Here is a 12,175-nt window from a genome sequence, read left to right as displayed (position 1 = left end):
CTTTTTTGGTTAAATGTGTACCTAAGAATATATTATTTTGATGATATTGTAGATGAGATTGTTTTCTTCCTTTTTTAATCAGATTGTTATTAGGGTATGGAAACACAACTCATGTTTCCAGGTTAATTTCATATTCTGCTAATTTGCTGAGGTCATTCATTAGTTTTAACAGATTTTTGGTGTAACATTCATGTTTTTCTGTATATAAGATTTTGTCATCTACAGTGACATTTTTACTTTTTTCTTTTCAATTTTGCTGGCTTTTTTTCATTTTCCTGCCAAATTGCTTTGCCTAGGACTTCTAGTGTAATGTTAAAATAGAAGCATTGAAAGAAGGCACAATATAACCTTGCACTGGTGTGTGCAGCTTTTATAAACCGGTTTCGGTGGGTGTAGATACTCTCCTGTTGGTTTCTCAAGCTGAAGCGATCTCTTCTGGGTTTGCAGTGGAGAGGAGCTGCAGCTTGGTCACAAGGCTGCTGCGTGTCTGCAGTGGCATCCAGCTTTGGTGGGCTTGTTACCAGGGGCTTGGTGGCTGTGAATCCCGTCTTACTTTTGTGCAGGCCGGATTGCCTTCATGACTGTGATCTGTAGGGCAGGCACTTAGGAAGGGTTCTGCAGTTGGATGCACGTACGCTGGACCTCATACCAGGTGTGCGGATGAGTGTGGCTCCCACTGCGTACGTGGGAGGGTTTTCTCAGGTCACTCTGTGGGTCCCTAGGTGGGCAGGACTGGCCAAGGACTGTGGTTAAGAGGGCTGGACCTGAGTCACAGAACTGCTTCAGAGAGCACAGTAAAGACCAAAGTCTGAAGGCTGCCTCCATGCCCCAGGCCTCTGGATGGGCAGGACCTCTCCCAGACTGGCTGGGAGGAGTTGGAGGTGGTTACAGAGTGGCTTCAGAATTCTCAGTGGGGCCAATTTCTGTTCTGTAGTCAAGAACAGGGGTTCTCTCAAGTTTGCTACCTTGATGAGGGCCTGTCTTCTCAAAATGACCTTTCTTGGTCTTGAGTTTTAGCGGGATTCACAACCCCCTCCCTAGCTCCCAACTGTGTCATGATGCACTTTTGTCAATGGATGGCTGTCAGATTATAGATGCTGGGGGCGTATACAGGTGAGGGATTTCATAGTCCTCCCTCTTGCTGATGTCCCTCTCCCTATATGTTTTCACTTGCTGACTTGCTTTGTTTCAAATTTGTCTGTAATATAGACTCAAACGTTCAAAACAATCTGCTTGAATTTACACACTATGTGAGAAGTAAGTTAGATAATCAGTAGGTACTCCACATTTATTAATATGTCCCCTCGTAAGTTTAAATTTACTGCAGGTAAAGGGAATTATTGAGATTTACATCCACTTTCCTCAACCTGTATCTAAATAACATGATTTATTCCCAAATGTTCATTTTATATAGCAGTGACTCTTTTTATATTTTATAAAAGTTACATTTTTCTTTTATTTAAAAAAGTAAATCACATCCTTTTAGAATAAAAAAAGGAAATGTAAGGTTATTTTGGCTTCCAAAGGCAGGATTAGTCTTTTCATTTTGTGTAAAAATAGCATCCATATATTAATAACATAATAAAACATTATCTTTAGTGTATTTCAAATGCTTTTCCATTAAAATTTTCTCATTAGAGCCTTTTATTAATGATCCTAATGCATTTTCTATGAAATTTTACTACCATAAACTGCATAACTGATTCAAAATTTCTGATCCCCATAGTGCACAGAGTTCAACATTGTAGTTATCTAGACAAATTTTTAATTGTATATCAGTGTTACACACAGATTTTTATAAGTAAATGTTTCTTTGGTTTTGCAATGCTGTATTACCGTGTTTCTTTTCTTGGCTAAGATCCTTGATATCAGTTTATTTTCTTTTTGTTTTTACCTGTTTATTATAATTTTGCTTTTTTGTTTTTTATTTATTTATTTATTTTCAGAGAGTCTCACTCTGTTGCCCAGGCTAGAGTGTGTGGTATCAGCTTAGCTCACAGCAACCTCAAACTCCTGGGCTCAAGTGATCCTCCTGCCTCAGCCTCCCGAGTAGCTGGGACCACAGGTATGTGCCACCATGGCCGGCTAATTTTTTCTATATACGTTTTTAGTTGTCCAGCTAATTTCTTTCTATTTTTTTAGTAGAGACAGGGTCTTGCTCTTGCTCAGCCTGGTCTCGAACTCCTGAGCTCAAACAATCCGCCCGCCTCGGCCTCCCAGAGTGCTAGGATTACAGGCGTGAGCCACCACACCCTACCTGTTTATTATAATTTTGAATAAAAATTTGCAACTTTGTATATACACTTTACGACAACGTGAGATTTAGTTCAAATATGAATCAAGCATAGGTCTATCACAATTAAATTATATATGTGTTTGGGTTTATAAATATGACTCCAAATTGTTCATGGCTTGTCTTGTACATTTCTTTTTTGGCTTGCTTGTCAGTGGTTGTTTTATCCTGTCTAGGTGAGTAGTCATGGAAGCAGTCTTAATTTCATTATGTGTTTATTGATGAATCTGTATTTTCTTTGTGCGAGAGAAATACTTGTGATTTCAAGGTAATTTTTTGGAAAGTTTTTTACTCTGCATCTCTTTTAGTTATTTAAAAAATAAATTGTGGGCCGGGCGCGGTGGCTCACGCCTATAATCCTAGCTCTCTGGGAGGCCGAGTCAGGCAGATTGTTCGAGCTCAGGAGTTCGAAACCAGCCTGAGCAAGAGCGAGACCCCGTCACTACTAAATTTAGAAAGAAATTAATCGGACAACTAAAAATACATAGAAAAAATTAGCCAGGAATGGTGGCGCATGCCTGTAGTCCCAGCTACTCGGGAGGCTGAGGCAGTAGGATTGCTTGAGCCCAGGAGTTTGAGGTTGCTGTGAGCTAGGCTGACGCCACGGCACTCACTCTAGCCAGGGCAACAGAGTGAGACTCTGTCTCAAAAAAAAAAAAAAAAAAAAAAATTTTCCATGTCATTTTGTCTGTGATTTTTAGAGTGCTAGGATGACAGGTGTGAGCCACCGTTCCCCAGCCTCAAGCAGGTTTTTTTGTTTGTTGTTTACTTCAAGGGCAGTGAAGAATGGAATGACTGGTGTTGTAGAAGTTGGTTTCTAGTATCTTGTTGAGAACTTTTGCTTGTATCTTCATCAGAAATATTGGCTTTTAGGTTGTTGTCTTGTTTTGCTTGGTTTTGTTTTTTTTGGTAGTGTCCCTATCTGGCTTTAGTATGAGGGTAATGATGATATTGAAAAATGAGTCTGGAAATTTCTTCAATTTTTTGGAAGTGTTTGAGAAGAACTGACATTAATTCTTGTTTAAATGTTTTGGGATTTCACCTAGCATTGGGATTTCTTTTTTGAGGGATTTTTATTTATGGCCTCACTTTTCTTTCTCATCGGTCTGTTCAGTATTTCTGTTTCTTCATGATTTAATCTTGGTGGGATGTTCTTTTCTAGGAATTTATTTATTTCCTCTAATTTATTCAATTTGTTTTTATATAATTGTTGATGGTAGTCTTTTTTTTTATTTCTGTGGTATCAATTATAATGTCTTGTATTTTATTTACACTCTCTTGGATCCTTTTTTTTTCCTCTTGGTTAACTAGCCAAAAGTTTATCTATTTTGTTTTCATTTAGAAACTCAACAATTAGTTTTCTTGTCTTTTTATTGTCTTTCTAGTCTGTAATTAATTTTTTTTCCTCTGATCTTTATTGTCTTCATTATGCTACCATTGGAATTATTTTGTTCTTCTTGTTCATTTTCCGTGGGTATTAAAGTTACATTGTTTATTCAAGATCTTTTTTTCTTAATGTAGAAATTTTTCACTGTAAGCGTCTATCTTAAAACTGCTTCTGTTACATCCCAGAAATTGTGGTTTGTTGTGTTTCCCATTTTATGTATCTCACAGTACTTTTTATTTACCTCTCAGATTCTTCTTTGACCCATTGATTTCTCAAGATCATGTTGTTTAATATCCACATAAATGCGAGTTTTCCAAATTTCCTGTTAATTTTTCATTCTATACCATTGTGATTAGAAAAAAACTTGAAATAATTTTCATTTTCAGCAGGCTCTGGACTTGTGTGTGTAAAAGGATGCTCCAGTTTCTCAGGAGCATGCACATGGCAGGCTGACCCGACCTGAAGGGTGGGCTCAGAGCTCGGGGAGCAGGGAGGTGTACGACCTGGAGAGGGGGCTCTGGTAGATAAGTTGCTGTTTGCCTCTTAAGCACCAGGGCCCCACAGTTGCAGGTTGGCTGGGGAGAGAACGTGACTCTCCTTGCCCCGCCCCACCTCAAAGGGCATAGCCTTCTGCACCTGGCATGAGGGCCCCCAGGCTGGGGGTGGGGTGATACCCCAAACTAATGGTGAACAAGACTTTCGAGTTGGAGACCCCAAAGATGGTGGCGAACCAGACCTGGACAATGGCACTCAGGAGATGGCCAGAGCTGGGCCAGTGGGCCGGATTAACAGCCTGCCAACTGTTTCTTTGGCACTAGAGTCCCGCCGATTCACATCTGCCTAGCAGAGAATGGCTCTCCTTGTCCCACTGAGAGCCGGCCGAATTGCTGGCACTCTCCAAGGGCATAGCCTGCAGCTCACTGTTCAACTCCTGTGTGCTGGTCCCGCTGACCTACTTGGGTGTGGTGCTTGTCTCCAAACTCCAGTATACGGTTGCTGGAAGCCACTAGTCAGACCAGTCCCTTCTCAGCCTGATGTGTTTCCAGAATAGTGTACCCGAGAGTTCAGTGTGGCTCCCGCTTTTGTGTCCTCTCCACAGTGCCTGATGCCCCATGTCATGGCTTTGTACTGACTTCACGCGTGTCCCTATCTGAGTGGGTGGGGAGGTCTGTGGAGGTGGTGGGTGTCATCCTGTGGGTCAGATTGCCCAGTGCCAGGCAGCCGGCCCGGTGCAGCCCTCCCACGCTCTAATCCCTGTTGTATTTCTCACACTCTCCAATTTTTGCGAACGTATCTCCCTTTCACCTTTTTTCCTGTACTGCATTTCCCACGCTGTTTCTCTGCAAATTCACAATGCTGTTTTCAGGGTGAGTGATCCACTCATGTGTAGCCTTCTGTGTTTTCACCTCCTTTTCTGGGAGTGGTGAGCCAGGAGACCACCACTAATCTGCCATTTTTCCCTCCTTGGTATTTTAAATTGTTTTAAAAGTAATTCATAGATCCTCACTTATTTAGGGTCACTTGAGTATTTATTTTTGACTTTTGATTGGGACATATTTCTTTGTTTCTTTGATGCCTTGTGATTTTTGTTGAGATTTTGGTCATTTAAAAAACAGCTACCTATCCTATCGTTTGTCAAATGGCTTTGTAGGGAAAGAACTGATACCATTTAGCCATACTAGACATTCCAGGGGTTCCTTCAACTAGGTGTTAACATGTACCTTCTCTGGACTGCTGTTTATTTTTCAATTAAAAAGGAGCTTCTCTATGTTTGTTTTTTTTTCTTGAAAGCATTTAATCTCTTGCTTCCCCTTGGCAAATGTCATTGGTAGTGCAGTCGCCCTGTTGCTGTAACAAGCCGTCTTCTTTGTTCTCAGTGGACCCATCCTGTCATTTGAACTATATCTCTATTCTCTTTAGCACTCTATCGTAAAGGAAGCAATAACCATCTTTAGAGAGCCCCGGAAAAACTCAGATATTTGGACATATGTTCCACTTGATCCTTGTTTCCTGAGGGAGAAACAAGGAGTGGAAGGTTTTTTCCTGATTTCTCTCTGCTGTGGTGCACAAAAGTGAAGAATTTTTTCTTACTGAATCTGTTCGTTATTGGCTTTGTGTTCACTGGGGTACTGCAAACTCAACTGTTTTTTTCTTTAGCATATTGTGATAAGTTCATACATCAGTGGAGAAACAAGGGCCTCAGATTTTTGATTCAAGCATCATGATGATGTTCTCAGCTTGATATTATTTTGTGTATTTTTGTTGTAAAGTATATTCACCCAAATATAGTAATTGGAATTTTAAAAACCTTTTATATCTTTCAGATATATTTTCTCATTACACCCAAGGTCTACAGAAAAACCAGTGCATAGAAGCTCCAATTCAAAAAGTGATATTGGGAATATTTGGGAATCGTGGCCTTGAAAATATACATTTAAAGAAAGAATGGGAATGTGAGGGTGAGTTTCAAGGGGAGAATGGATGTTATAATGGACAAACGAAATGTAGGACAATTATCTATAATGAAAACATCACTGATAGAAAAGGTCAGAAATGTAAACCACTTTGGGAAAAATCTCCATTTTTGTCAGTTACTTTTGCTGAACCACATGTTTCTGTAAGTGAATATCAACATCAACATTTGGAACATAAATTTTATCTAAAAGGAAATTTGGAAAATTTAAATAGTGACCTAGGCCATATTCAAAATAATGATTTGAATCAATTAAAATGTAGAATTGGGTTAAATGTTCAGTCAAATATTTCTGAAGATCTGAGATTTAAAAATGAAAGGAAGGTTTCTATATGTGATCAATTTGATGGGTCACTTGTTAAAGATTTATTATTACTACACCAAAAATATGACAAAATGTACAACTTTGATCAGAATGGGAAGCTATTTGCCCATTCATCATTGCTTAAGCAATATCAGGGAATAGATAATTGGACAAGATATCACACCTATGACAAAACTTCAGTGTCCTTTAGCCAGGGCTCTACCCCAAGCTATTACCAGGATATTTATCTTGAAGATAAAAATTATCAATATCCTAATTCTGAGAAAATCTCTAACCAAGGCTCTAGCCCTACAAAACATCAGAAAACTTATTTTCCAGAGGACTACTACAAATGTAAAAAATGTGAGAAAGTCTTTTACCAACATTCTAAGCTTATTTTCCATGACTGTATTCAAATTCAAGAGAAGTCTTATGAATGTAACAAATATTTAGAAGCCTTTTCCCAGTCATCAACTCATACTCAGCGTGAAGGAATCTGTTTTGGAGTAAACTCATACAGTGATAATAAATGTGAGAAAGTCTTTAGCCAATCATCAAATCTAAAAAAATATGAGATAATTCATACTGAAGAGAAACCCTACAAATGTAGTGAATGTGGCAAAGCCTTTAACCGTAGTTCACATCTTACTCGTCATCAGAGAATTCATACAGGAGAGAAACCTTACAAATGTAAAGAATGTGGCAAAGCCTTTATTGAGAATTTATATCTTACTAATCACCAGAGAATTCATACTGGAGAAAAACCCTACAAATGTAAAGCATGCAGTAAATCTTTTAGTCATTATTCAAGTCTTACTCGTCATCAGAAAATTCATACTGAAGGCAAACCCTACAAATGTAGTGAATGTGGCAGAGCCTTTAACTGTAGTGCACAACTTACTCGTCATCAGAGAATTCATACAGGAGAGAAACCTTACAAATGTAAAGAATGTGGCAAAGCCTTTAACTATAATTCAAGTCTCACTGAGCACCAGCGAATTCATACTGGAGAAAAACCCTACAAATGTAAAGCATGCAGTAAATCTTTTAGTCATTCCTCAAGTCTTATTTTGCACCAGAATATTCATACTGGAGAGAAACCCTACAAATGTAAAGAATGTGGCAAAGGCTTTAACTACAATTCACATCTTACTGAGCACCAGAGAATTCATACTGGAGAAAAACCCTACAAATGTAAAGCATGCAGTAAATCTTTTACTCATTATTCTGGTCTTATTAATCATCAAAAAATTCATACAGAAGAGAAACCCTACAAATGTAGTGAATGTGGCAAAGCCTTTAACCGTAGTTCACGTCTTGCTGGGCACCAGAGAATTCATACTGGAGAAAAGCCCTACAAATGTAAAGCATGCGGTAAATCTTTCATTTATTCCTCAAGTCTTATTTCACATCAGAAAATTCATGCTGGAGAGAAACCCTACAAATGTAAAGAATGTGGCAAAGCCTTTAACTATAATTCATGTCTTACTGGGCACCAGAGAATTCATACTGGGGAAAAGCCCTACAAATGTAAAGCATGCAGTAAATCTTTTGCTCATTCCTCAAGTCTCATTTGGCATCAGAAAATTCATACTGGAGAGTAACCCTACAAATGTAAAGAATGTGGTAAAGCCTTTAAGAATAATTCATGTGTTACTGAGCATCAAAAAATTCGTTACCAGAGAAAAACTCTGTAAATGTAAAGCACACAGTAAATCTTTACTCATCGTTCAGGTTTTATTCAGCATCAGAAAATTCATACTGGAGAGTGACGCTATAAATGTACAGAATGTGGCAAAGCCTTTTACCATAGTTAAAAGTCAAAAGAACTCATAGTAGACTCTACAGATGTAATAAATAAGGATATCATTTTATCAAAAATATAAAATTTAGAAATCACATCACAGAGAAAAAAATTTTATAGATTCAATAAGCAAAATATTTAATTAAAACTCATCTAATTATATTAAGGGATTCCCAGAAAAAAGGACTAAAGTAGATTGCTGTACGTTTTAAGGCTTCAATCAGTGGTTTAGAAAGTAGATAGAGTGGTGGATGAATCAAATTTTATGGGCATAGGTTTAAAATACTATGTTGGAGATGAATACATGGTAGAGATGAAGATACCTGTGGGAGATTGTTCTAGGCAGAATCAGCAGGGTGTTTCCTGTGGTTAAACAAGACTCCATGTTTCTCAAGGTCTAAATAGAAAGTATAACCCCAACTTAGGTTAGATCCACTGTAGGTAGGTGACCTTCTGGGGAAGGTGATCCACAGGTGGCAGGGACCTCCCTCATTTCAACTCAGTCCATCAGCGAATCTAGTCATGCCATCCTTGCTCTGTTTGAGGCACTGGGAAATGTGGGGGAGCAGTTGGTAAGTCAGTTGCTTTGAGTATTTTAACCTGAAATATTTCACCCAATTTTTAGGCTACAATTCCCCATGATCTTTTATAGCCCATCTTTTTTTTTTTTTTTTTTTTTTTTTTTGAGACAGAGTCTCACTCTATTGCCCAGGCTGGAGTGCCATGGCGTCAGCCTAGCTCACAGCAACCTCAAACTCCTGGGCTCAAGCGATCCTCCTGCCTCAGCCTCCCAGAGTGCTAGGATTACAGGCGTGAGCCACCGCGCCCGGCCTTTTACAACCCATCTTATCCTTTCACCCACACTGTCTACAGTGGAAAGAGGATTGTGAATTTTGGAAAAAAGTACAACAAAGTTGGGTTTCAGGTTATATTCACACATTTAATGTTGGCACAATTGAAATATAATAATACATTTTGTTCTGTAGGTATTTCTGTTGAGGTATATGAAGGAAAGACTGTTGTATAGTATATGAATAAAATATGTGTATTTTGTATGCGATGAATAGGTAGCAGTCCAGGACTGATGAAATGGTGCAGTGCAGTGACTTTGTGGGGTACTAGTTTGTTTCCATTTACCCTTTCTGATGTTGTCTACAGTTAGTGTGCTCACGCTTAAGTCAGCTCAAGTTAGCTGCCCCACCTTTCAGCATCAAACCACATTCTAAACAGAACAAAGAGTAAATGCGAATCTCATAGAACACAGGGAATTTTATTGGAAACCATTACTTCAGGCCATTTTCCCTTAGCATGTCTGTCTTTAGCTCACTGACTAAAATTATGATATGATCACTCTATGCGGAAAAGTCTCTCTGAAACACAAGAGCATGTATGGGAACCTAACTGGGAATGACTGTTTTTACAAGGATCATTTCTTAGTCCATGTTGCTATGAAGAAACACCTGAGGCTGGTTAATTTATTAAGAAAAGAGGTATATTTGGCTCACAGTTCTGCAGGCAGTACAAGAAGCATGGCAACATCTACTTCTGGTGAGGGGCTTTTGGGAATTTGCACCTCAGAAGAAGAAAAAGAACAGACATCACATGACAAGACAAAAAGAAAGGAGGGAGGTGCCAACTGTCTTTAACCAGATTTCATGGGAACTGGGAGTGAAGAACTCACTCAATCCTGCAAGAATGGCATCAAGCCATTTATAAGGGATCCTTTTCCCCATGACCCAAACACATTCCGACTAGGCCCCATAATTAATATTGGGGATCAAATTTCAAGACGAGATTTGGAGGGACAAATATGAAAATTATATCAAAGTGCATTACAAAATATGATATAAAGGCCATCACACTGGCAGAGGGTTTTGTAAAAAACCCCTAAATTTTAGAATACATAGCCCAGATTTACAAGACTCAATTGTGCATTCAAATGATGTGTTTCTTATTGTGCTTATTATTTTATGGTATGCTTGAAGAGGTGTTTAATCATCTGATTGTTACTTATCACTTTATAAGAAAAATATTAAACACAATATGATAGTGAGAATGTCATATTCAACTCCATTATCAATTATAATGTCTGATAATCTTTTACTATGTGTGTTTCATATCTTATGAAATAATAAATAAATTGCAATTTGTTTTAAATTGGATTATCCTGTTGCAGGACACGACTGCAAGTGGCTTTTTGGGAGGCGATTCCAGAAAGCACAAGGAGGGCAGTAAAGGAAGTGCAGTAGGGAAGAATAAAAAGCCAATAAAGGCTATGCTTTTATCCAGATTTGTTTTTATAAATTTTCTTACATTTGGAGTTACAACTCTTACATTACCACATGCCTTTGGTGTATTCCTAGAATGATTTGTCTGCTAACTCAGGGATAAGCTATGACTTGGATGCTGCTGCGGCTGTTAAAATCAGTGTGCATCTGAATCACCTAGAAGGCTTGTGCTGTTTTGGATTGCTGTGCCCTCCTTCATGCTCATTATTCAGTGGTTCTGGTATGTAGCCAAAGAATATGCATTTCTTGCAAGTTCTCAGGTTTCTTCAGTGCTGCCTGTCCAGTGAGCCCATGTAGAAAGCCAATGTCTTGGTGCACTTTTATGATTGTCTTCTCCAGTAAGGATACTGGTTTACAAGCTGTGCACTCAGATACAGCGGTGACCATGAATAGTTTTAAGAAGATTCTGGTCTTACTGTCCAGATGGAAAGGGAACGCCAAAAACGGGGTTTCCTCTATGGTTTCAGCTTGGGAGCTTGAGTGCAGTTCCTGGTCCACAAAGGTCAGGTAACGTTCACTCTGGGCTGGAGTGCAAACTCTGAATTCTCAGACCAAACGCGTCGTCTGTGTGAACACACTAGATGAATCCTTGAGTCTGAGAGGGGAGAGAATTCAAGAATAGGGTCCTTTGAAGGGCGGGTTATTGTACCAGAATTTGTCCTCTTGCTTTTGGGGCCATGTGAGAGAGATGTAGAAAAAGTGGTGCTGGTACTGGTGGTTTGGGTGTATTCGGTTACACCCAGAACTGCAAGACAGGCCTTATTTTTCTGAACACTGCTCATCACACAGAGGTGAACTTTCTCAGGGTATTTTCTATAGTTACCAGAATTTTATCCAGGGGACTAGTATTTTTTTTTTTTGCCATTTCATCAAAGATACGGTTTCTAGCGTTGGCTTCACATGTTCTTGAAACCTACTACAGCATTCCTGTCTTATTTTACCAGCTTTAAAATTCCTTTCAGTTGACACCCTCACAAATGTATTATGAGGATCTTTACTGCACATGCATTAGTGAAATTGCCTAAATGGACTTCTTACCTCATATCTGATCACAAATTTCAGATTATAAATGGGTTTGATGACTTTTAGTTTCAGGCAATATTTGTTTCTGTTTTAAATAATTTGACAATTTGTGAGTTTTGCTTTGTTGGAGTATTCTTTAAAATCAATTATATTCTTCTAAAATTAATTCTAATTCATTGTTTAGGGTCTAATTGATTTTGACTTTGTTTCTGTTTAACCTTCTGAAAAAACACATTCAAATGTCACTTGTATTCTAAATGACTCTTCTGTTTTATACTTATGTCTTTTCAATTATACACATAAAATTCTCATGCTTTATTTTGGTGTTATTTAATGTCATTTTTCTTTAAATAAATCATCCACTCATCAGTAATACAATGTATATAATGTTCTGTATGGACAGAAATGATTGTACAAATATATATATATAGGTTACCTTTTTTACATGTACAGTTCAGTGGCATTAAGTACATTTACATTGTTATGCAACAATCATATCCATATATGGATATGATTATAGATTATGATTATAGATTATACTCCATAAAATTATGTGACTGTACTTAATACCACTGAACTTTACATGAGAAAATTAGTTAAAAT

General features: G+C 38.2%; 1 protein-coding gene across 1 annotated transcript in view; it reads left to right on the top strand.

Annotated features, from left to right (window-relative positions):
* The window catches only part of LOC105808126 (zinc finger protein 2 homolog), a 13,721-nt gene extending 5,660 nt beyond the window's left edge, over positions 1–8,061 (top strand). Inside the window, exon 4 of the mRNA XM_012641688.1 lies at positions 6,005–8,061. Within this exon, the coding sequence (XP_012497142.1) occupies positions 6,005–8,061 (2,057 nt within the window). The remainder of the gene's footprint in view (positions 1–6,004) is intronic.
* The last annotated feature ends 4,114 nt before the right edge of the window (positions 8,062–12,175 follow it).

The sequence above is a fragment of the Propithecus coquereli genome, unplaced genomic scaffold, assembly GCF_000956105.1.
Source record: "Propithecus coquereli isolate 6110/MARCELLA unplaced genomic scaffold, Pcoq_1.0 Scaffold168, whole genome shotgun sequence".
In the NCBI taxonomy this organism is placed as follows: Eukaryota; Metazoa; Chordata; class Mammalia; order Primates; family Indriidae; genus Propithecus; species Propithecus coquereli.
Note: the sequence above shows the minus strand (reverse complement) of the source record. Positions and strands in the feature narration are given on the sequence as shown.